At 41.8% G+C, this 26,942-nt stretch overlaps 1 protein-coding gene across 1 annotated transcript in view; it reads left to right on the forward strand.

Moving 5' to 3' along the window:
- The window catches only part of LOC118386732 (uridine diphosphate glucose pyrophosphatase NUDT14-like), a 53,250-nt gene extending 26,523 nt beyond the window's left edge, over positions 1-26,727 (forward strand). The window contains exons 4-5 of the mRNA XM_035774497.2: positions 1,970-2,282; positions 13,577-26,727. Coding sequence (XP_035630390.1) covers positions 1,970-2,282; positions 13,577-13,826 — 563 coding nt within the window. The 3' untranslated portion in view covers positions 13,827-26,727. The remainder of the gene's footprint in view (positions 1-1,969; positions 2,283-13,576) is intronic.
- The last annotated feature ends 215 nt before the right edge of the window (positions 26,728-26,942 follow it).

The raw sequence follows: 26,942 nt of genomic DNA on the forward strand, positions 1-26,942 counted from the left end.
GTCACATTGCAAGTTTCTTAGCCAGCACCTGTGTATTATAGGATTTTGCTGAACTGCCACTTGAGACTGTAAAGTGGAACAATATCACTCTTAACACGTGGCCTGGGATCTGTCTGGCACATGCTCTCTCCTCCCGGCCTCCAGCCACCTTTACCCCTGTGGTGTTCACCAGGGTTAGGGTCAATTTTGTATCTGCCAAAGCAGCCGCTATTCTTCCTGGGGTCCAGCAAAATTAAGTCAGTTATACAAATTTAAAAACATTACTATACATTCACAACAGATTTCACAATCCTTTAAGTGTGTGCCCTCAGGACCTTACTCTACTACCACAAATCTACAACACAATATAGTGTATAGTGTTTATGTTATCATGTGTGTGTATGCATGCTTCACAGTCCCGCTGTTCCATAATTTGTATTTTTACCTGCCTTTAAAATCTGATTCTACTGCTTGCATCAGTTACTTAATATAGTAGAGTTCCATTTAGTCATGGCTCTATGTAGTACTGTGCGCCTCCCGTAGTCTGTTCAGGATTTGGGGATTGTGAAGAGACCTCTGGTGGCATGTGATGTTGGGTATGCATGGGTGTTCAAGCCGTGTGCTAATAGTTTAAACAGACAGCTCGGTACATTCAGCTTGTCAACACTTGACGTCAGTCTCTCTTCCACTTTGAGCCATGAGAGATTGACTTGCATATCATTAATGTTAGCTCTCCATGTACTTTTAAGGGCCAGCCGTGCACACCATCTTAGCTACTATATTCCATGGCTACATCAAGCTTGTGACTTTACAAACTTGTTGGATGCATTTAGTTTTTTTTGGTTGTGTTTTGTATTATGTTTAGCCCAATAGGAAGTGAATGGTGAACGATGTATTGTAATTTTGGAGTCACTTTTATTGTAAGTAAGAATAGAAGATGTTTCTGAACATGTCTACATTAATGTGGATGCAACAGTGATTATGGATAATCATGAATGAATTATGAATGATAACTGAGAAAGTTAAAGGGACCAAGATCATATCCCCCCTAAAATAAAATGCTCATCTCCTCTGCTATTGATAATATGTCAGAGGTTTATTATGTTTTGTTGTAGCCTCAACTTTATCACTCATTATTCATGATTTTTATCGCATTCAGGGTTATTTTAGACTGGTGTTCAGAAACATCTACTAACTTATACAGAAAGTTACTCCAGTCATTTTTCACCATTCAGTTATTATTGGGCGTAACCTGAAACCCAACCAAAACGAGCTGCAAATACATCCAGCAAGTGCGTATAGTCACAAGCTTGATGTAGTCATTGCATGTTAGGAATATGGGACCAAATACTAAACTCTGGACTACTTTAATACACTAAGTGATTTTTGTCCAAATAGTGACGTTTTCAAATTTGGGACTAGATGTATAAAGTGCTTTAATTTCAGAGCAGTAAAACATGAATGAAAATACCCTCAAATAAAAGGTGACATTCTGTACTGTTGCCTCATATGAAACATTTGATCTCAAATCCAAGTGTTGGAGTATAGAATTTTAGCTTCAATGTCAATGCATACGGAGGGAAGTGTATCTGTGTCTTCAACTGTATGTATTTAATTTTTTTCAATAAAATAAAATAATAATTTAATTTTCTTTTTAACCAGTCTCTTATTACGGTGTTGACTTCCACCAGCAATGTTTTTACAAGTTCAGGGGTGTGTAGAGGTATGCGTGTAATGATTTTTTTTATAGGGGTACGACTTTACTATACAAAGTCTGTCAGACACTTATTATATAATTTCAATTGTGGCATATTTGAAGAATAAAAACAGACTTTGTTTTGAACTGCGCAATCCCTATTGTTGAGAATTGAAAGGAATGATACATCTACGAGAAAAAGCTATCTGGGTCCCCAGGTCACTATAGTGTAACACATGTTGCGATCTCACTCTTTCCCCATTCACTCTCCCTCCACCCTGTCGCATCCTGCAGCCGTGTACATGTGTGAGTGGGAGAGGACCAAGGAGCCAGCCGTGCAGGCAGCGGCGGGGGAGGAGGAAGGGGCTGCAGCCACTGCCATCCCGGAGACTCCCATCGGCGAGACTCCCCAGGAGGAGGCTGTTGCTACGGCTGGGGGCGTCAAGACCCACCAGCCCCCGGGCTCGACGGGTATGACCTACGAGCTGTGTGCAGGCCTGGTGGACAAGGCCGACCTGTCGCTGGAGGAGATTGCCAGGCAGGAGGTGCTGGAGGAATGTGGCTACGACGTGCCAGTCGCCAAGCTGCGGAGGATCACCTCGTACAGGTGTGTGTGTGTGCACGTATGGCTCCGGGCTGAAGTTTCCCCTAGGTACATATCTAGGAGTAGCTTCCCCTCCTGCAATCCTAACCGTATTCATTAGCTGGGAAAATGCTAAACTGACCCAAGATTAGCGTCTAGCGTCACAAACACACACCCACCCATAACTTCATACAGGCACACACACATGCGCGCACACACACTGTCGTGAATAATTGATTTGCTCAAGGTGTGTAAAATGCTGAACCCGAAGATGAGGCGAATGATTTCTATATTTAAAGGTTTAATAGACAAACAATAGACCCATATGTATATGGGGAGATTGCTATGAACCTCTCAGAGGAATGTGTTTATCTGCCAACCTCAAGGGCAGGCAGGCATAAAATACTTGTGCTTATCTGTTCGTTCTCCAAGTGTTCCAGTACCCTGGTTGAACATTAAATCAGACCTGAGACCACTTAAGTCAAAGTAGGCTATACATTTGAACATCTCAATTGCTTGTGAGTAACCATGGCTGGATTACAGGTAATGGCCGGGATATCAAGTTAGTTTTTTTCTCACTCATTATTCATGATTCATTCATGTTTTTGTTTTTTTATCGCATTATCAGGGTTATTTTAGAAGTGTTCAGAAACATATTTTCTACTCACTTATAAAGTTCCTTTTAGAAAGTGTTCACACCCCTTGACTTTCCACATTTGGTTGTTTTACAGACATAATTTAAAATGGATTAAATTGAGATTTGTTTGTCACTGGCCTACACACAACACCATAATGTCAAAGGGGAATTGTTTTTATTATGTAATTTTGACATGAATTAAGAATGAAAAGCTGAAATGTCTTGTCAAGTATTAAACTCCTTTGTTATGGCAAGCCTAAATAAGTTAATGTGCTTAACAAGTCACATAAGTTGAATGGACTCCCTCTGTGTGCAACAATAGTGTTTAACATATTTTTTAATGACTAGCCCAAACATACAATCACACTACATGACCAAAAGAATGTGGACACCTGCTTGTTGAGCATCACATTCCAAAATCATGGGCATTAATTTACTGCTGTAACGGCCTCCACTCTTCTGGGAAGGCTTTCGACTAGATGTTGAAACATTGCTGCGGGGACTTGATTCCATACAACCACAAGCATTAGTGAGGTCCGGCACTGATGTTGGGCGATTAGGCCTGGCTCGCAGTCGGCGTTCCAATTAATTCCAAACGTGTTAGATGGGGTTGAGGTCAGTGCTCTGTGCAGGCCAGTTAAGTTCTTCCACATCGACCTCAATAAGCCAGTTATGTATGGACCTCACTTTGTGCACGGGGGCATTGTCATGCTGAAAAAGAAAAGGGCCTTCCCCAAACTGTTGCCACAAAGTTGGATCACAGAATTGTCTAATGTATTTTTTATGCTGTAGCATTAAGATTTCACTTCACTGGATCTAAGGGGCCTAGCCCGAACCATGAAAAACACCCCTAGACCATTATTCCTCCTCCACCAAACTTTACAGTTGGCAGTATTCATTCGGGCAGGTAGCGTTCTCCTGGTATCCTCCAAACCCAGATTTGCCCGTCGGACTGCCAGATGGTGAAAGCGTGATTCATCACTCCAGAGAACATGTTTCCATTGCTCCAGAGTCCAATGCCGGCCAGCATTTACAGCAATCCAGCCGATGTGATCTTAGGCTTGTATGCGACTGCTCGGCTATGGAAACTAATTTCATGAAGCTCCCGGCCAACAGTTCTTGTATTGACATTGCTTCCAGAGACCGTTTGGAACTCTGCAATGAGTGTTGCAACCAAGGACAGATGTTTTTTCTGCGCTACGCTCTTCATCACTCGCCAGTCCTGTTCTGTGAGCTTGTGTGGCCTACCACTTTGCGACTGAGCCGTTGTTGCTCCTAGACGTTTCCACTTCACAATAACGGCACTCACAGTTGACCGGGACAGCTCCAGCAGGGCATAAATTTGATGAACTTACTTGCTGGAAAGGTGTCGTCCTATAACGGTGTCACATTGAAAGTCAGCTGTTCAGCTAGGCCATTCTACTGCCAGTGTTTTTTCTAAGGAGATTGCATGGCTGTGTGCTCAATTTTATACACATGTTGGCAATGGTTGTGGCTGAAATAACCAAATCATCTACTAATTTGTGGGTGGGTGGATAGGTGTGTGTTTTTAAAGCAGACATTGAATATCCGTTTGAGCGTGGTGATGTTAATTATACTTTGGATGGTGTATCAATACACCTGGTCACTACAAAGATTCAGGCGTCCTTCCTAACTCAGTTGCCGTAGAGGAATGAAACTGGTCAGGGATTTCACTGAGCCCAATGGTGACTTTAAAAACAGTAACAGTAGTTTTTGAAGGCTGTGATGGGAGAAAATTGAGGATGGATCAACAACATAGTTACCCCACAATACTAACCTAATTGACAGAGTGGAAAGAAAGGAAGCCTGAACAGAATAAACATATTCCAAAACATGCATCCTGTTTGCAGTAATGGTGAACTTTTTTTATTTTTACAAAGCCATGAACTTTTTGTCCTGAATACAAAGTGTTATGTTTGGGGCAAATTGAATACAAAATATTACTGTGTACCACTCCATGTTTTCAAACATAGTGGTGGCTGCATCATGAGTATGCTTGTAATTGTTAAGGATATATATATTTTTGAGTTTTTCAGGATAAAGAAAATAAATGGGATGGAGCTAAGCACAGGCAAAATCCTAGAGGAAAACCTGGTTTCCACCAGACACTGGGAGATTAATTCACATTTCAGCATGACAATAACCTAAAACACAAGGCCAAATCTACACTGGAGTTGCTTACCAAGAAGACTGACTGTTCCTGAGTGTCCGCGTTGATCTATGGCAAGACCTGAAATTGGTTGTTTAGCAATGATCGACAACCAGTGGCAATTTTAGCATGTAAATCTTGGTGCGGCAAAAAAAAAAAAAAAAGATGCATGCCACAACACTAAACAATACATGAATTGCACTATAATGGCGACAAGCAGTGCCCACATACTGTTAGAGCCTAGGGGGTCACATTCATGCATTCAGAGAGGGGGTATATTAATTTGGCCCTGGTGGCACAAAATCAAAAGTCTGACTGCATGGAGATGCTTGGGAATATGGTCAATACGGGGGACCGTGTTGTGGGTGTTTCAGGGAAAACGGGTACATTTGACCTCCATCTAGGACGTGACAATAGTTAATCAAATCTCCCCGTTTCTCCCCTTTCAAAAAAAAAAAATGTTTGCCATGCAAATGAACTGAATCCCCCAAAAACATTTCCACTGCATTTCAACCCTGCCACAAAAGGACCAGCTGACATCATGTCAGTGATTCTCTTGTCAACACAGGTGTGAGTGTTAACGAGGACAAGGCTGGAGATCACTCTGTCATGCTGATTGAGTTTGAATAACAGACTGGAAGCTTCAAAAGGAGGGCGGTGCTTGGAATCATTGTTCTTCCTCTGTCAACCATTGTTACCTGTAAGGAAACACGTGCCGTCATCATTGCTTTGCACAAAAAGGGCTTCACAGGCAAGGATATTGCTACCAGTAACATTGCACCTAAATCAACCATTTATCGGATCAAGAACTTCAAGGAGAGGGGTAGAATTGTTGTGAAGAAGGCTTCAGGACGCCCAAGAAAGTCCAGCAAGCGCCAGGACCGTCTCCTAAAGTTGATTCAAGTGCGTGATTGGGGCACCACTAGTACAGAGCTTGTTCAGGAAGGGCAGCAGGCCAGTGTGAGTGCATCTGCACGCACAGTGAGGCGAATACTTTTGGAGGATGGCCTGGTGTCAAGAAGGGCAGCAAAGATGCCACTTCTCTCCAGGAAAAACATCAGGGACAGACTGATATTCTGCAAAAGGTACAGGGATTGGACTGCTGAGGATTGGGGTAAAGTCATTTTCTCTGGTGAATACACTTTCCGAATGTTTGGGGCATCCGGAAAAAAACTTGTCCGGAGAAGACAAGGTGAGCGCTACCGTCGGTCCTGTGTCATGCCAACAGTAAAGCAACCTGATACCATTCATGTGTGAGGTTGCTTCTCAGCCAAGGGAGTGGGCTCACTCACAATTTTGCCTAAGAACACAGTCATGAATAAAGAATGGTACCAACACATCCTCTTGAGAGCAACTTTTCCCAACCACTGATGTACTCCAAGCATTGATTATGCAAGAATGGGCTGCCATCAGTCAGGATGTGGCCCAGAAGTTATTTGACAGCATGCCAGGGTGAATTGTCTTGAAAAAGAAGGGTCAACACTGCAAATATTGACTCTTTGCATCAACTTCATGTAATTGTCAATAAAAGCCTTGGACACTTATGAAATCCTTGTTATTATACTTCAGTATTCCATAGTAACATCTGACAAAAATATCTAGACACTGAAGCAGCAAACTTTGGAAATTAATATTTGTGTCATTCTCTCAACTTTTGGCCAAGACTGTACATGGCGGAGACTTAATCAAGCTAGTCGTCTTGACTACTTTCTTATGCCACTCTCTCTGGCACCTCAGGTTTTTTTTGTAACTTTTAAAATATTTGCAAATATTTTCCTAATTCTGTTTTCTTAACTGTATTGTTGGTTAAGGGCAAGGATTTCACGGTAAGGTACACCTGTTGTATTCTCCACATGTGACAAATATAAAATGTGATTTACCTAGTGCATTCAGAAAATATTCACACCCCATGACTTTTTCCACATTTTGTTACAAAATGGGATATAATTGTCCTTTTTTTGTCAACGATCTACACAAAATACTTTCAAAGAAAAAAAACTAATCTACCTTTACAATATGCCCAAGAGAGCCTCATTAACCGCTCTGGGATATGTGGGATGGTAGCGTCCCACCTGGCCAAAAGCCAATGAAAATGCAGAGCTCCAAATTCAAATAAATTACTATGAAAATCAAACTTTCATGAAATCACACATGCAAGATGGCAAATTAAAGCTACAGTTGTTGTGAATCCAGCCAACATGTCAGATTAAAAAAATTGTAAGAAAGGCTTTTTGGCAAAAGCAAACGATGCTATTATCTGAGGATAGCACCATAGTAAACCAAGAGAGCGAAGCATATTTCAACCCTGCAGGCGCAACACAAAATGCAGAAATAAAATCTAATTCATGCCTTACTTTTGGCGAGCTTCTTTTGTTGGCACTCCAATATGTCCCATAAACATCACAAATGGTCCTTTTTGTTCGATTTAATTCCGTCTATATATCCAAAATGTCCATTTATTTGGCGCGTTTGATCCTCCCTGCTCCGTTGTCACCTACTTTAACAATGTGGGTCGACACACAAGTTAACGTCCCTATCTTAGTACATACATTACACACTTTATTCTTACCTCTTGTCAGTAGCGGTTTAAGGTATAAAGAATATACAGACAAGCGTTAATGTTTAATTTAAGCAACATTTATTGTACTTATCAATGTTATGGATGAGTGCGTTGTTTGGTTCTGTTCCCCTCCATCTCTGTAGCTTCCAGGTATGCTGGGATAAGGACCAGAGCTACGGTAATCGGGCTGGCTTTGTAGTGCCTGTCCTGAATGGCTCTCTCATATGAATGAGCATATTGGAAGACTTCATGTCAGTAGGGGTGGGATTTTGTAAATGTGTTATTGGTATATTGTATCATGAGAAACGTTTTGCAATATCTGCAATTCATTATGTTTAGCTGAGTGGAAAATGTAGGCTTTGATGAAGGTAATTGCTTAATTAATTACTGCTGGGTATGTTCTGATGGGAGTGGCTTCCCCTACAAAAGGAGCCTCTCTTTCAGTTCAAGGGGGGAACCATTTTGGATTGAGCTGTTGTGGCAGTGTTGTTTTTAGCTGTCCCATAATGGATACTTTGGATGGCAGTACTGTTGTTTTTCTTCCGGATTCACTATGTAAATAAACTATGTAAATAAACACCCACACGCACAGAAGTACTTTTGCGGCTCCGCCATATTTTTATTTGATAGAGGTTAGGTTTTTCAGTTTAGCCTTCTGGCCTACTCTACGTGACAAATCTAATTTTATTGGTCACATACACGTGGCTAGCAGATGTTAATGCAAGTGTGGCGAGATGCTTGTGATTCTAGTTCCAACCATGCAGTAATATCTAACAATTTCACAACAACTACCTTATACACATGTGTAAAGGAATGAATAAGAATATGTACATATAAATATATTGAGCGATGGCCGAACGGCATAGGGAAGATGCAGTGATGGTATAGAGGTCGACCGATTTATGATTTTTCAATACTGATTATTGGAGGACCCAAAAAAAGCTGATACCGATTAATCGACCGTTTAAAATCAAATGTATTTATTTATCATATATATATATATATATATATATAGACAATTACAACAATACTGAATGAACACTTATTTTAACTTAATATAATACATCAAAATTTGGCCTCAAATAAATAATGAAACGTGTTCAATTTGGTTTAAATAATGCAAAAATAAAGTGTTGGAGGAGAAAGTAGAAGTACAGTATGTGCCATGTAAAAAAGCTAACGTGAGAACATATGAAAGCTGGTGGTTCCTTTTAACATGAGTCTTCAATATTCCCAGGTAAGAAGTTTTAGATTGTAGTTATTATACGACTATTTCTCTCTATTCCATTTGTATTCCATATACCTTTGACTATTGGATGTTGTTATAGACACTATAGTATTGCCAGTGTAACAGTATAGCTTCCGTCCCGATCCTCGCCCCTACCTGGGCTCGAACCAGGGACACATCGACAACAGCCACCCTCGAAGCATTGTTACCCATCGCTCCACAAAAGCCCTTGCAGACCAAGGGGAACAACCATTTCAAGTCTGAGCGAGTGACGTTTGACACGCTATTAGCGTGCACCCCGCTAACTAGCTTGCCTTTTCACATCGGTTACACCAGCCTAATCTCGGGAGTTGATCGGCTTGAACTCATGAACAGCTCAATGCTTGAAGCGCAGCGACGAGCTGCTGGCAAATGCAGGAAAGTGCTGTTTGAAAGATGCTTACGAGTCTGCTGCTAGAATGCTCTATCATAGACTTAATTAAAACATAACACACAGAAATATGAGCCTTAGGTCATTAATATGGTCAAATCCAGAAACTCATTTCGAAAACAAAATGTTTATTCGTTCAGTGAAATGTGGAGCTTTTCCGTATTTTATCTTTAACGGGTGGCATCCCTAAGTCTAAATATTGCTGTTACATTGCACAAACTCAAATGTTCTGTCATAATTATGTACAATTCTGGCAAATGAATTACGGTCTTTGTTAGGAAGATATGGTCTTCACACAGTTCGCAACAAGCCAGGCGGCCCAAACTGCTGCATATTCCCTGACTCTGTTGCACAGAACGCAAGAGAAGTGACACAATTTCCCTAGTTAAAAGAAATTCATGTTAGTAGGCAATATTAACTGAATATGCAGGTTTAAAAATGTGTACTTGTCTATTGATTTTAAAGAAAGGCATTGATGTTTATGGTTTGGTACACATTGGCGCAACGACAGTTTTTTTTCATGAATGCGCTTGTTAACTCATCACCCGTTTTGGAGAAGTAGACTGTGATTTGATGAAAAATTAACAGGCACCGCATTGATTATATGCAACGCAGGAGAAGCTAGTGTCGTGTCTTTACTATCATTAAATTGAAGACTTAGTTTTTATCAAAGATTCTCTAATTAGTATTACGCGATCAAACTGATTAATCATCTAACTGTAATTAACTAGGAAGTCGGGGCACCAAGGAAAATATTGATTACAAAGTTATAATTTCCCAATATAACCTTTCAGATATTTAATATCTGATCAATTAGTCTTCGAATTAATGAATTATTTACTTTACCTCACGTTAGTCTCATTCCAAACATTGTAAATTGTTGGTTATCTGTACGAACCCAGTCTTCACTGAGTCATCCATACATCAATTGTCTTAAATCATTTATTTATTACTAACTAAGTAATTCACAGAAATGCATAACGAAACAAGGTAAATGTGGTTACAAGAAATGATAGGAGAATGTGCCCTAGTGGGCTAAACCGGCATGGCGGCTTGTTAGACAAAAGGGAAGTGGGGGTCGACTAAAGTCACGAGTTAATAATTATAACAATTGAAATGCTAATCCTTTACACATGAACGCTTACTCATTTGGGAACAATTGCAATCAATATATTTACGCTCAGTGTGTCGTCTTGATCGCTGTTGAGAAGTTTGTTTATTTTGTAGAATTTTCAGTCTGTCTGCCGTGGTTAGAGGGGATAGTTCAGAGCGACATTCATTCATGTTGTTGTAGAATGGATGTTTCGGCAGTTGTCATTCTTCACGTTCAATGATACCGAATTCCTAGCTGCAGACTAGTAATTTAATATCAAAGTTATTCTGTCGGTATCAATAGTCTAAGAGTTTAACCACGGTATGGTTAAAAGATTCAGCAATGGTCTGCAACCTTCGTCCTCCCGTGATTGAGAGAAACATGGTCTACTTGAGGAATTCTCAAGATTGGGGTTTTATTCGGAATTGCAGGAAAGGGGCTGTCCCAGCATGCCTGACCATAACTGGGCTCATAGGCGGTCCTCTGATTTAGTTAAACTCAAAAGGGAATTGGAGTTTCCTTCATTAAACAGTCCAAAATCACATTACACAATTTTACAAACAGTATCATACTCACTCATTCATCTTCTACAACAATTAGATGTAAACCTCATATCTGAGGCTATTTTCTTTGATCTTTTTGGCCTTCCTGTGACATTGTGTGGTGTAGGTGTCCTGGAGGGCAGGTAGTTTGCCCCCGGTGATGTGTTGTGCAGACCTCACTACCCTCTGGAGAGCCTTGCGGTTGTGGGCGGAGCAGTTGCCATAACAGGCGGTGATAAAGCCCGACAGGATGCGCTCAATTGTGCATCTGTAAAAGTTAGTTTTTGGTGACAAGCTAAATTTCTTCAGCCTCCTGAGGTTGAAGAGGCGCTGTTGCGCCTTCTTCAGCACGCTGTCTGTGTGGGTGGACCATTTCAGTTTGTCTGTGATATGTTCGTCGAGGGACGTCGCTGTGGCTAGGGGGGTGCTCCCTCTGCTGTTTCCTGAAGTCCACGATCATGTCCTTTGTTTTGTTGACGTTGATTGTGAGGTTTTTATCCTGACACCACACACCGAGTGCCCTCGCCTCCTTCCTGTAGGCCGTCTCGTCGTTGTTGGTAATCAAGCCCACCGCTGTAGAGTGTATGGCCACACAGTCGTGGGTGAACAGGGAGTACAGGAGAGGGCTCAGAACGCACCCTTGTGGGGCCCCAGTGTTGAGGATCAGCGGAGTGGAGATGTTGTTACCTTCCCTCACCACCTGGGTGTGGCCTGTCAAAGTCCTGGATCCAGTTGCACAGGGTGGGGTCGAGACCCAGGGTCTTAATGATGAGTTTGGAGGGTACTATGGTGTTGAATGCTGAGTTGTAGTCAATGAACAGCATTCTTACATAGATATTCCTCTTTTCCAGATTGGTTAGGGCAGTGTGATTGCGTCGTCTGTGGACCTATTATAGCGGTAAGCAAATTGGAGTGGCTGGAGGTGATATGATCCTTGACTAGTCTTTCAAAGCACTTCATGATGATGATGGAAGTGAGTGCTACAGGGCGATAGTTGTTTAGCTCAGTTACCTTAGCTTTCTTGGGAACAGGAACAATGGTGGCCCTCTTGAAGCATGTGGGAACAGCAGACTGGGATAGGGATTGATTGAATAAACACACCAGCCAGCTGGTCTGCGCATGCTCTGAGGACGCTGCTAGGGATTTCGTCTGGGCCGGTCAGCCTTGCAAGTGTTGACACGTTTCAATGTTTTACTCACGTCGGCCACGGAGAAGGAGATCTTTTTGTTTTTTCTTTTTGTAATCCGTGGTTGAATGTAGACCCATACCTCTCGTGTCTGAGCTGTTGAATTGCGACTCCACTTTGTCTCTATACTGACACTTTGCTTGTTTGATTGACTTACGGAGGGAATAACTACACTTTTTGTATTCGGCCATGTTTCCAGTTGCCTTGCCATAATTAAATGCAGTGGTACGTGCTTTCAGTTTTGCTCACATACTGCCATCAATCCACAGTTTCTGGTTAGGGAAGGTTTTAATAGTCATAGTGGGTTCAACATTTCATACACTTCTTTATAAACTCGTTCACCGAGTCATCGTATACATCAATGTTATTGTCTGAGGCTACCCGGAACATATCCCAGTCCACGTGATCGACGCAATCTTGAAGCGTGGAATCTGATTTCGTCAGACCAGCTTTGGATAGACCTAAGAATAGGGGTGACCTGTTTTTAGTTTCTGCCTATAGGAGGGGAGCAACAAAATGGAGTCATGGTCAGATTTGCCAAAAGGAGGGCAGGGGAGGGCCTTGTGTTCACCGCAGAAGTTAGAGTAGCAGTAGTAGAGTGTTTCTCGCTTGTGTACTGCAATTGATATGCAGATTAGAATTTAGGTAGCTTTGTTCTCAGATTAGCTTTGTTAAAATCCCCAGCTACAATAAATGCATCCTCAGGATATATGGTTTCCAGTTTTTGTAAAACTCCAGTGAAGTTCCTTGATGGCCATTGGTATCCGCTTGCGGGGGGATATACACCGCAGTGACGATAACCGAGGAGAGTTGGGAGATAATACGGTCGGCATTTGATTGTGAGGAATTATAAGGTGGACAAAAGGACTTGATCTCTTGTTTGTTTTAGCTGCCTGTGGATGGTGTTCAACTGATGTGCTGTCTTCGGTAGCAGAAGCAATGGCTGTTGGAACATTTGAATCCCAGCCAGTGTCTGGGGTGAGTGTTCCCATAGGTGCAGGTCTAGGATCAGCTTTCCCTCCCCAATTTAGATCAGCATCTAGGGGCAACGTCACCCAACACCTCCCACCAAACCTTTTACAGGATGATTTCCTGGATTCCTTAATCAGGATTAAGGGACCTTACTTGGCCCCTAGCTGTGGGTTAATTTTAGCTTCCTGTGGATGGTGTTTTGATATGGCTGTCATGTAGGGAGAATTGAGGAATCTAAGTGTAGATAGGAAGCCTGTCATGGGGATCCTCTAGCCCCAAAGAGGATCATCATCATCACCCTATAGACACACTACACTCACCACCTCCTCTCCACCAACTCCACGCTGGTGGTGTTTCACCTGGGATTGTCATGGCGATCTCTCAAAAGTTTTGGCATTGGTTTGGGAAAATCTTTGATTTTGAACTGACTGCTAAACCCCTCCAAATTTAGCTGGATAACATTTTGACCTCGTGTGTGTGTGTCACCTCTCTCTCCGCAGCTCCGGCGTAGGTGTGACAGGAGCCAAGCAGACCATGTTCTACGCCGAGGTGTCGGACGAGAACCGCGTGGGCGAGGGCGGAGGCGTGCCTCAGGAGGGGGAGCTGATCGAAGTGGTCAAAGTGCCCCTCCATGAGGCCATGACCTTTGCCTATGACGAGAGCATCCCCAAGACCATGGGCGTCATCTTCAGCTTCATCTGGTTCCACAACAACATGTCGCCCAAGTACAAGATTTCCACCAACGTGTAACCCACCCAACCCCGTCCTTGCACTCTTGAGCCTGAGGTAGAAGTTGCAGTCAACAACAGATCTGGGATCAGAAGACCCTAACCCCAAGCCTAATCTTTACTATTAAGGGTATGGAGAAAAATATCTGAGCCTGTGTCAGTGGTTAGAGACAACTTCAATCTACTCCCAACACCTTGCCTCTGACCATTTCCATATAAAATGGCCCCGTGGTAACCATTTTTGTCTTGTTACTAACCATGTTCTTTTTTGGGGGTTTGTCAAATATTTGATCTTAATTAATTTTCCTCTAAAACTTGCCATATTCACTTTTTGTTGTGTGTAACCTTTTCCTCACAGAGGTCACGAAGATGGCGACATCACTCTTGTCCAGAGCTGCTCGTCTGTAGTTGATTTGATCACGTTCCAGGAATGAGAAAATGTTGTTTCTTATTCAGTGCCAGAGTTTATCACATATGACGGTCGTTGCTGAGTCTGTTAAATTGCCACAGCTTTTCCAGGCACGCCTTGCTTACTTTCTCTATGATCTACACAGCCTCAAAGCCAGTGTTTCTCATTCTTGTGTCTTGGGGGGCATTTTTAGCCCAGCCAAGCACTACCACTCCTAATTTAACAAATTAATGAGTTGAGTAACTGCTGGGCTAGAAAAAAAAATGGGTCCCCTCACGTCCAGGACTGGGAGACACTTCTCTAAGCAATAGTTTGATAGTTGGTTGTTTGATCATGTCTAGAAACAAATCAACATTTCAGTTTGCTTAGGTGTTTAGATATGTTGTAAGCATTGCATTGAATCTAGGGCTGTCACTACAGTAGTGCGTGCTCTGAGGTCACAAGATATTGTACTTTTGATAGAGGCTTCTTTTAACTACCACAGGAATATCACCTACCTCTACACTGATAAGCTTTATTTCAGTTACTAATGTCACAATACCAGTACCACAACACACCGTATCACAATACTCAGAGGTATTGTAAAATCGTGATACTACAATACTCATCACGATAATGCGATAATTGTGAGTATCGTGATACTGCGCATTGTGATAACACTAGTAAACACCATACGATTAATTGTGATATTGTGAGAACCTTCTGGTGGACAATTGCTCTCACACGTATACATGTGTGTTAACAGGAAGGCTTCACCGATACTGGCTGAGAACAACCGCGTTTTTATGTCTCAGACAGTGTTTTGTTTTTTTCCTAATGAAGGAAAGTGATGTCGAGCCCCTATGAGCCTCCGTAGAATGGAGCAGGGTCAATGGGAGTTTTGTTTTGGGAAATTGAAAACCTAGCTTGTAACATGTCTGAGTAATTTTAGCATGCTACTTAACCCAGCTATCTGGGATAGCACCTTGAGCCCATAGTGCTGTTTTGTGATCCCTTTTTGTTTTTTAACCTGACGCGGGGGGAAAGTTTGATACCTGCACTGTGTGGGGCTCGAAGGAAAATGGTTGCTCTTTTTAACTTGGGCCATGTCTCAGCTTCACAACAGTTTAATCCTCCCTTTCCCCCCATGGCTGTTTTGGCCAGACCACTTCAAGACACCCAGATTTCCACAGAAATCAACAACGGCAGCTATTCAAGTCTGTAGTGGTTTGAAACTAGGGTTGCAAAACGTTCCCAGGTTTTTCAGTAAACCCGGATGGAGGATTCCATTCTCAATTATTCCCTCCAGTTTTACTAGAATTCTTTCAAGCGGAATTTCTGAAAAACCTAGGAAATTGGGGAAAGGTTCCGGAATTGTGCAACCCTATTTGGGAAAGAAAGTGCTTAAGACAACAATCACAAAATCACTTGCTTAACGTCTTAGGTTGAACCGTTTTCCCCCTCTCGATGAGGTGACATTCAGGGATCACCATTCTGCACCTTTTAGCCATAGGCTTTTTAACCCTTGGGTATTGTGCTGATGACATATGTCGTAACATTTCTATGTAGTTTGCCAATATCACAAACTGTCAAAGTCCTAAATGGTTAATTGACAAATCTTCTTTTGGCAACATATTAATGTGTGGATTCATGGCCCCTTTCGCTAAAACTTGGTAAAGATCAGTGGTAATATACTGAACAAAAATATAAACGCAACATGCAATAATTTCAGATTTTACTGAGTTACAGTTCATATAAAGAATTCCGACACTTGAAATGAATTCATTAAGCCCTAATCTATGGATTTCACATGATTGGGAATACAAATATGCATTTGTTGGTTGTACCAGTCAGTACCTGGTGTGACCACCATTTGCCTCATGCAGTGCGACACATGTCCTTCGCATAGAGTTGATCAGGCTGTTGATTGTGGCCTGTGGAATGTTGTCCCACTACTCTTCAAGGGGTGTGCGAAGTTGCTGGATACTGGAACATGCTGTCTTGCAGGTCGATCCCAAACATGCTCAATGGACAAACATGCCCATGGACAAACTGGGACATTTTCAGCTTCCAGGAATTGTATACAGATTATTGCAACATGAGGCTGTGTATTACCTTGCTTATTGCGACAGATGAATGGCACGACAATGGGCCTCCAGGATTTGGTATGCATTCAAATTGCCATCGGGTTAACTGTAAATGGCTTATGCCTACCCATAACTTGTATTCTCTCTAACACAAGGTGTGCCTGTGTAATTGTTTTATTTGATTTAACTTGGCAAGTCAGTTAAGTACAAATTCTTATTTACAATGACTGCCTACCGGGGAACAGTTATTTTTATTTTTTATTTTTGCTTGGGGATTCGATCTAGCAACCTTTTGGTTACTGGCCCAACGCTCTAACCACTAGGCTACCTGCTGTCCCATAATTATTATGCTGTCAGCTTCTTGATATGCTACATCTATCAGGTGGATGGATTATCTTGGCAAATGAGAAATGCTCACTAAGAGGGATGTAAACAAATATTTTTAAAAAACATTTGAGAGAAATAAGGTTTTTGTGCAAATGGAACTTTTCTGGGATGTTTTATTTTAGCTCATGGGACCAGCACTTTACATGTTGCGTTTATATTTTTGGTGTGTACACACACACACAGTGCACTCGGAAAGTATTCAGACCCCTTCACTTTTTCCACATTTTGTTATTAAATCATTTTTTGTCCCTCATCGATCTACACACAATACCCTTTACATAAGTATTCAGACTCTGTACTCTAGGACGTCTTGATGGTTCTGAAAGTCTAAAATGTAAGAATGATGGAGGCAACTGTGTTCTTGGGGACCTTCAATGTTGCAGAAATGTTTTGGTGCCCTTCCCCAGATCTGTGCCTCGACACAATCCTCTTTCAGAACTTTACAGAAAATTCCTTCGACCTCATGGCTTGGTTTTTGCTCTGACATGCGCTGTCAACTATAGGATCTTATATAGACCAGTAAGCTGTGTGCCTTTCCAAATAATGTCCAATCAAGTTGTAGAAACATCTCAAGGATGATCAATGGAAACAGGATGAGCTCAAGTTAGTCTCATAGCAAAAGGTCTGAATACTTAAGTAAATAAGGTATTTGTTTTTTATTTTTAATGAATTTGCAAAAACCTGTTTTCGCTTTGTCATTATGGGCTTTGTGTGTAGATTGCTGAGAATTGCTTTTAGAATAAGGCTTCAATGTAACAATGTGCAAAAAGTCAAGGTGTGTGTGTATGTATGTATGTATGCGTTTGTTAAACAAATACGTATATTTTATATTTGAGATTCTTCGAAGTAGCTACCCTTTACCTTGACGGCTTTGCACACTTTTTGCATTCTCTCAACCAGCTTCACCTAGAATGCTTTACCAAACGTCTTGAAGGAGTTCCCACATATGCTGAGCACTTGTTTGCTGCAATCCAACTCGTCCCAAACCATCTCAATTGGGATGAGGTCGGGTGATTGTGGAGGCCATGTCATCTGATGCAGCGCTCCATCACTCTCCTTGGTCAAATAGCCTGGAGGTGTGTTGGGTCATTGTCCTGTTGAAAAACAAGTGATTAGTCCCCACTAAGCGCCAACCAGATGGGATGGCCTATTGCTGCAGAATGCTGTGGTAGCCATGCTGGTTAAGTGTGCCTTGAATTCTAAATAAATCACTGTCACCAGCAAAGCATCATCACACCTCTTCCTCCATCCTTCACAGTGGGAACCACACATTTTATTTATTTTTATTTCACCTTTATTTAACCAGGTAGGCAATTTGAGAACAAGTTCTCATTTACAATTGCGACCTTGGCCAAGATAAAGCAAAGCAGTTCAACACATACAACGACAGAGTTACACATGGAGTAAAACAAACATATATTCAATAATACAGTATAAACAAGTCTATATACGATGTGAGCAAATGAGGTGAGTTAAGGGAGGTAAAGGCAAAAAAATGCCATGGTGGCAAAGTACAATATAGCAAGTAAAACACTGGAATGGTAGATTTGCAGTGGAAGAATGTGCAACGTAGAAATAAAAATAATGGGGTGCAAAGGAGCAAAATAAATACAGTAGGGAAAGAGGTAGTTGTTTGAGCTAAATTATAGGTGGGCTATGTACAGGTGCAATAATCTGTGAGCTGCTCTGACAGTTGGTGCTTAAAGCTAGTGAGGGAGATAAGTGTTTCCAGTTTCAGAGATTTTTGTAGTTCGTTCCAGTCATTGGCAGCAGAGAACTGGAAGGAGAGGCGGCCAAAGAAATAATTGGTTTTGGGGGTGACTAGAGAGATATACAGTGCCTTACGAAAGTATTCGCCCCCCTTGAACTTTGCGACCTTTTGCCACATTTCAGGCTTCAAACATAAAGATATAAAACTGTATTTTTTTGTGAAGAATCAACAACAAGTGGGACATAATCATGAAGTGGAACGTCATTTATTGGATATTTCAAACTTTTTTAACAAATCAAAAACTGAAAACTTGGGCGTGCAAAATTATTCAGCCCCCTTAAGTTAATACTTTGTAGCGCCACCTTTTGCTGCGATTACAGCTGTAAGTCGCTTGGGGTATGTCTCTATCAGTTTTGCACATCGAGAGACTGACATTTTTTCCCATTCCTCCTTGCAAAACAGCTCGAGCTCAGTGAGGTTGTGAACAGCAGTTTTCAGTTCTTTCCACAGATTCTCGATTGGATTCAGGTCTGGACTTTGACTTGGCCATTCTAACACCTGGATATGTTTATTTTTGAACCATTCCATTGTAGATTTTGCTTTATGTTTTGGATCATTGTCTTGTTGGAAGACAAATCCCAGTCTCAGGTATTTTGCAGACTCCATCAGGTTTTCTTCCAGAATGGTCCTGTATTTGGCTCCATCCATCTTCCCATCAATTTTAACCATCTTCCCTGTCCCCGCTGAAGAAAAGCAGGCCCAAACCATGATGCTGCCACCACCATGTTTGACAGTGGGGATGGTGTGTTCAGGGCGATGAGCTGTGTTGCTTTTACGCCAAATATAACGTTTTGCATTGTTGCCAAAAAGTTCAATTTTGGTTTCATCTGACCAGAGCACCTTCTTCCACATGTTTGGTGTGTCTCCCAGGTGGCTTGTGGCAAACTTTAAACAACACTTTTTATGGATATCTTTAAGAAATGGCTTTCTTCTTGCCACTCTTCCATAAAGGCCAGATTTGTGCAATATACGACTGCTTGTTGTCCTATGGACAGTGTCCCACCTCAGCTGTAGATCTCTGCAGTTCATCCAGAGTGATCATGGGCCTCTTGGTTGCATCTCTGATCAGTATTCTCCTTGTATGAGCTGAAAGTTTAGAGGGACGGCCAGGTCTTGGTAGATTTGCAGTGGCCTGATACTCCTTCCATTTCAATATTATCGCTTGCACAGTGCCCCTTGGGATGTTTAAAGCTTGGGAAATCTTTTTGTATCCAAATCCGGCTTTAAACTTCTTCACAACAGTATCTCGGACCTGCCTGGTGTGTTCCTTTTTCTTCATGATGCTCTCTGCGCTTTTAACGGACCTCTGAGACTATCACAGTGCAGGTGCATTTATACGGAGACTTGATTACACACAGGTGGATAGTATTTATCATCATTAGTCATTTAGGTCAACATTGGATCATTCAGAGATCCTCACTGAACTTCTGGAGAGAGTTTGCTGCACTGAAAGTAAAGGGGCTGAATAATTCTGCACGCCCAATTTTTCCGTTTTTGATTTGTTAAAAAAGTTTGAAATATCCAATAAATGTCGTTCCACTTCATGATTGTGTCCCACTTGTTGTTGATTCTTCACAAAAAAAAACAGTTTTATATCTTTGTTTGAAGCCTGAAATGTGGCAAAGTTCAAGGGGGCTGAATACTTTCGCAAGGCACTGTACCTGCTGGAGCGCGTGCTTCAGGTGGGTGATGCTATGGTGACCAGTGATCTGAGATAAGGGGGGGCTTTACCTAGCATGGTCTTGTAGTTGACATGGAGCCAGTGGGTTTGGCGACGAGTATGAAGCGAGGGCCAGCCAACGAGAGCGTACATGTCGCAATGGTGGGTAGTATATGGGGCTTTGGTGACAAAACGGATTGCACTGTGATAGACTGCATCCAATTTGTTGAGTAGGGTATTGGAGGCTATTTTGTAAATGACATTCCCGAAGTCGAGGATTGGTAGGATGGTCAGTTTTACAAGGGAATGTTCGGCAGCATGAGTGAAGAATGCTTTGTTTGCGAAATAGGAAGCCTGTTCTAGATTTAACTTTGGATTGATGATGTTTGTTTTGGGTCTGGAAGGAGAGTTTACAGTCCAACCAGACACCTAGAATATGTGGACAACGACAAATACCTAAGTCAGAGCAGTCCAGAGTAGTGATGTTGGGCAGGTGCAGGCAGCGATCAGTTGAAGAGCATGCATTTAGTTTTACTTGTATTTAAGAGCAATTGGAGGCCGCGGAAGGAGAGTTGGATGGCATTTAAGCTTGCCTGGAGGGTTGTTATCAGTGTCCAAAGAAGGGCCAGAAGTGTACAGAATGGTGTCGTCTGCATAGAGGTGGATCAGAGACTCACCAGCAGCAAGAGCGACATCATTGATGTATACAGAGAAGAGAGTCGGTCCAAGAATTGAACCATGTGGCACCCCCATAGAGACTGCCAGAGGTCCGGACAGCAGACCCTCCGATTTGACACACTGAACTCTATCAGAGAAGTAGTTGGTGAACCAGGCGAGACAATCATTTGAGAAACCAAGGCTGTCGAGTCTGCCGATGAGGATGTGGTGATTGACAGAGTCGAAAGCCTTGGCCAGATCAATGAATACGGCTGCACAGTAATGTTTCTTATCGATGGCGGGTAAGATATCGTTTAGGACCTTGAGCGTGGCTGAGGTGCACCCATGACCAGCTCTGAAACCAGATTGCATAGCAGAGAAGGTATGGTGAGATTCGAAATGGTCGGTAATCTGTTTGTTGACTTGGCTTTCGAAGACCTTAGAAAGGCAGGGTAGGATAGATATAGGTCTGTAGTAGTTTGGGTCAAGAGTGTTCCCCCTTTGAAGAGGGGGATGACCGCAGCTGCTTTCCAATCTTTGGGAATCTCAGACGACAGTGCTGTTGACCGGGGCAGGAGTAGCCAGGTGAAAAGCATGGCCAGCCGTAGAAAAATGCTCATTGAAATTCTCAATTATAGTGGATTTATCAGTGGTGACAGTGTTTCCGATCTTCAGTGCAGTGGGCAGCTGGGAGGAGGTGTTCTTATTCTCCATCGACTTTACAGTGTCCCAGAACTTTTGAGTTAGTGTTGCAGGAAGCAAATTTCTGAAAATTTCTTCCCTGAACAGCTGTATATCACGGGGGCTGTTCGATGCTAATGCAGAACGCCATAGGATGTTTTTGTGTTGGTTAAGGGCAGTCAGGTCTGGGGAGAACCAAGGGCTATATCTGTTCCTGGTTCTACATTTCTTGAATGGGGCATGCTTATTTTAAGATGGTTATGAAGGATGAAGAATGAAAAAAAATAACCAGGCATCCTCTACTGATGGGATGAGATCAATATCCTTCCAGGATACCCCGGCCAGGTCGATTTAGAAAGGCCTGCTCGCTGAAGTGTTTCAGGAAGCGTTTGACAGTGATGAGTGGAGGTTGTTTGACCACTGACCCATTACGGATGCAGGCAATGAGGCTGAGATCTTGGTTGAAGACAGCAGAGGTGTATTTAGAGGGCAAGTTGGTTAGGATGATATCTATGAGGGTGCCCGTGTTTAAGGCTTTGGGGCGGTACCGGGTAGGTTCATTGATAATTTGTGTGAGATTGAGGGCATCAAGCTTAGATTCTAGGATGGCTGGGGTGTTAAGCATGTTCCAGTTTAGGTCGCGTAGCAGCACGAGCTCTGATGATAGATGGGGGGGCAATCAGTTCACATATGGTGTCCAGAGCTTGGGTCAGAGGGTGGTCTATAGCAGGCGGCAACGGTGAGAGACTTGTTTTTAGAGAGGTGGATTTTTAAAAGTAGAAGTTCAAATTGTTTGGGTACAGACCTGGATAGTAGGACAGACCTCTGCAGGCTATCTTTGCAGTAGATTGCAACACTGCCCCCTTTGGCAGTTCTATCTTGTCTGAAAATGTTGTAGTTTGGGATGAAAATTTCTGAATTTTTGGTGGTCTTCCTACATGCAGAGATTGTCCTCACAAAGACACAGCGGTTGGAACCAATAATCTCAAATTTGGACACATTTCCACCGGTCTAATGTCCATTGCTCGTGTTTCTTGTCCCAAGCAATTCTCTTCTTATTGGTGTTGGTTAGTAGTGGTTTCTTTGCAGCAATTTGACCATGAAGTCCTGATTCACACAATCTCCTCTGAACAGTTGATGTTGATGTGTCTGTTACTTGAACTCTGAAGCATTTATTTGGGCTGCAATATCGGAGGATGGTAACTCTAATGAACCTATCCTCTGCAGCAGAGGTAACTCTGGGTCTTCCTTTTCTGTGGCATGGAGTGTGATGGTTCTTGTGACTGGACTTGAAGAGACTTTCAAAGTTCTTTACATTTTCCGGATTGACTGTCGTTCATGTCTTAAAGTAATGATGGACTGTTTCTCTTTGCTTTTTTGAGCTGTTCTTGGCATACTATGGACTTGGTCTTTTACCGAATAGGGCTATCTTCTGTATACCACCCTACTGTATCACAGCACAATGGATTTGCTCAAAAGCATGAAGGAAAGAAATTCCACAAATTAACTTTTAACAAGGCACACTTGTTAACCTGTTTGGGCGCATGAACCGCTAGCAGGACACCTACGACAACATCTGGTGAAATTGCATAGCGCGATATTCAAAATACAAAAATCGTTCTTGAAAATACAGGTGTTGTCATATTTCAAAAAGGCTTTATGGTGAAAGCATACCATGCGATTATCTGAGGACAGCGCCCCACATCTAAATACTTTTTCAGCCAGCACAGGCATCACAATCACAAATAGCGATTAAATAAATTACTTACCTTTGAAGATCTTCCTCTGTTTCCCAAGGGTCCCTGCTACACAATGAATGGTCGTCGCCAATGATCTCAGTAATCCACTCATTCAACATGCATACAAACAAATCCAAAAAGTTACCTGTAAAGTTCATCCAAACAAGTCAAACGATGTTTCAAATTAATCCTCAGGTACTCTAATATCGAAATAAACGATAATATTTAAGATGGAGAATAGTATGTTCAATAGGGAACATAAATAACGAAGAGTGCGCACCTCATTCACGCACCAACAAGACTACTTTTCTAATGAGACACCTTCGAAAAACTACAACTACTTGCTCATTTTTCAAACAACAAGCCTGAAACTCTTTCTAATCACTTTTGACATCTAGTGGAAGCCATAAGAACTGCAATCTGGGTCCTATCTATTTGTATTTCCCATAGGCTAGCATTGAAATGGCCTGTGTCCTCAAAATAAATTATTTCTGGATGTATTTTCCTCGGATTTCCGCCTGCCATATCAGTTCTGTTATACTCAGACATTATTTTAACAGTTCAAGAGACTTCAGTGTTTTCTATCCAATGCTACCAAGTATATACATATCCTAGCTTCTGGGCCTGAGTAACAGGCAGTTTACTTTGGGCACGTCAGTCATCTGAAATTCCGAATAATTACCAGTATGCTAATGAAGAATTGGAATGCATTCCAGGTGACTACCTCATGAATCTGGTTGAGAGAATGCCACAAGTGTGCAAAGTTCTCATCAAAGCAAAGGGTGTCTACTTTGACCAATCTCAAATATAAAATATATTTTGATTTAACACTGTTTTTGGTTACTACATGATTCCATATGTTCCATAGTTTTGATGTCTTCACTATTATTCTACAATGTAGAAAATAGTAAAAATAACCCTTGAGTAGGTGTCCAAACTTTTAACTTTTACTATATATATATATATATATATATATATATATATCAGTTGAAGTCGGAAGTTTACATACACCATAGCCAAATACATTTCAACTCAGTTTTTTATCATTTCTGACATTTTATCCTAGTAAAAAATCCCTGTTTTAGATCAGTTAGGATCACCACTTTATTTTAAGAATGGGAAATGTCAGAATAATAGTGATTTTTATTTCAGCTTTTATTTCTTTCATCACATTCCCAGTGGGTCAGAAGTTTACGTACACTCAATTAGTATTTGGTAGCATTGCCTTTAAATTGTTTAACTTGGGTCAAATGTTTTGGGTAGCCTTCCACAAGCTTCCCACAATAGGTTAGGTGAATTTCGTCCCATTCCTCCTGACAGAGCTGGTGTAACTGAGTCAGGTTTGTAGGCCTCCTTGCTCGCACACACTTATTCAGTTCTGCCCACAAATCTTCTATAAGATTGAGGTCAGGGCTTTGTGATGGCCACTCCAATACCTTGACTTTGTTGTCCTTAAGCCATATTGCCTAAACTTTGGAAGTCTGTTTGGGGTCATTGTCCATTTGGAAGACCCATTTGAGACCAAGCTTTAACTTCCTGACTGATGTCTTGGTGTTGCTTCAATATATACACATTGTCATTCCTCATGATGCCATCTATTTTGTGGAGTGCACCAGTCCCTCCTGCAGCAAAGCACCCCCACAACATGATGCTGCCACCCCCATGCTTTACGGTTTGTATGGTGTTCTTCGGCTTGCAAGCCTTCCCCTTTTTCCTCCAAACATAACAATAGTCATTATAGCCAAACAGTTCTATTTTTGTTTCATCAGACCAGAGGACATTTCTCCAAAAAGTACTGTCTTTGTACTCAAATGATGTCAATTAGCCTACCAGATGCTTCTAAAGCCATGACATAATTTTCTGGGATTTTCCAACCTGTTTAAAGGCACAGTCAATTTAGTGTATGTAAACTTCTGGAATTGTGATACGGTGAATTAATCTGTAAACAATTGTTGGAAAAATGACTTGTGTCATGCACAAAGTAGATGTCTTAACCGACTTGCCAAAACTATAGTTTGTTAACAAGAAATGTGTGGAGTGGTTGAAAAACTTGTTTTAATGACTCCAACCTAAGTGTCGGTAAACTTTGGACTTCATCTGTAGATATTCAGTCCATTCAGAAAGTTTTCAGACACCCTGACTTTTTCCACATGTTGTTATCATACAGCCTTATTCTGAAATGGACAATAAAAAAAATACATTCTCATCAATCTACACACAATACCACATAATGACAAAGCAGAAACTGGTTGTTTGAAATGTTTGAACATTTATTAAATATGTCCCTTTACTCAGTACTTTGTTGAAGCACCTTTGGCAGATATTACAGTATTTAGTCCTCTTGGGTATGACACTACAAGCTTGTCACACCTGTATTTGGGGACTTTCTCCTATTCTTTTCTACAAAGATGCATCGCAGCACAGCTTTTTTCTTGTCTCCAGAGATCTTCGATCAGGTTGAAGTCCGGGCTTTGGCTGTGCCACTCAAGGACATTCGGAGACTTGTCCCAAAGCCACTACTACATTATCTTGGCTGTGTGCTTAAGGTCATTATCCTGTTGGAGGGAGAACCTTGGCCCCAGTCTGAGCTCCTAAAGGCACTCTGGAGCAGGTTTTCATCAAGGATCTCTGTATTTTTCTCTGTTCATCTTTCCCTCCATATTGACTAGTCTCCCAGTCCCTGCCACTGAAAAGCTTCAAACAGCATGATGCTGCCACCATCATGCTTAACTGCAGGGATGGTGCCAGGTTTCCTCCAGACTTGACACCTGGCATTCAGGCCAAAGAGTTCAATCTTGGTTTCATCAGACCAGAGAATCTTGTTTATCATGGTCTGAGTGTCCTTTATGGCAAACTCCAAGCGGGCTGTCATGTGCCTTTTACTTCCGTCTGGTCACTCTACCATAAATGCCTATTGGTGAAGTGCTGCAGAGATGGTTGTCCTTCTGGAAGGTTCTCCCATCTCCACAGAGGAACTATGGTGCTCTGTCAGTGACATTCGGGTTCTTGGTCACCTCTCTGACCAAGTCCCTTCTCCCCCGATTGCTCAGTTTAGCCGGGCAGCCAGCTCTAGGGGGAGTCTTGGTGGTTGAAACCTCTTCCATTGAAGAATGATGGAGGCCACTGTGTTCTTGGGGACCTCCAATGCTACAGAAATGCTGTGGTACCCTTCCCCAGATCTGTGCCTCAACACAATCCTGTCTAGGATCTCTACAGACAACTCCTTTAAACTCATGGCTTGGTTTTTGCTCTGACATGCACTGTCAACTGTGGGACCTTATATAGACAGGTGTGTTCCTTTCCAAGTCATGTCCAATCAATTGCATTTACAACAGGTGTACTCGAAGTTGTAGAAACATCTTGAGGATGATCAATGGAAATAGGATGCACCTGAGCTCAATGTCGAGTCTCAAAGCAAAGGGTCTGAATATTTATCTAAAGAAGGTATTTCTGTTTTTTATTTTTTATACATTCAAACATTTCTAAACCTGTTTTCCATTTTTCATTATGGTGCTTTGTGTGTAGATTGAGGAAATGTTTTTATTTAATCTGAGTCTGAATACTTTCTGAGTGTGTGTGTGTAGATTATTTATAAAGCCAGTCACATTTAACAGGTAGTCAATTGATTATAGACCTAATTAAGTTGGTTTCCTCTCCTCACTTTTCTTAGACAATTAAGGCAATGGCTGTTTTCACGTCTCCTAACTCTGCATTGTTCGCCACACCAATATGCTGGTTAATAATAAACTTTGCTTTTATTCATATAGC

The sequence above is a fragment of the Oncorhynchus keta genome, chromosome 8 (assembly GCF_023373465.1).
Source record: "Oncorhynchus keta strain PuntledgeMale-10-30-2019 chromosome 8, Oket_V2, whole genome shotgun sequence".
Taxonomy (NCBI): domain Eukaryota; kingdom Metazoa; phylum Chordata; class Actinopteri; order Salmoniformes; family Salmonidae; genus Oncorhynchus; species Oncorhynchus keta.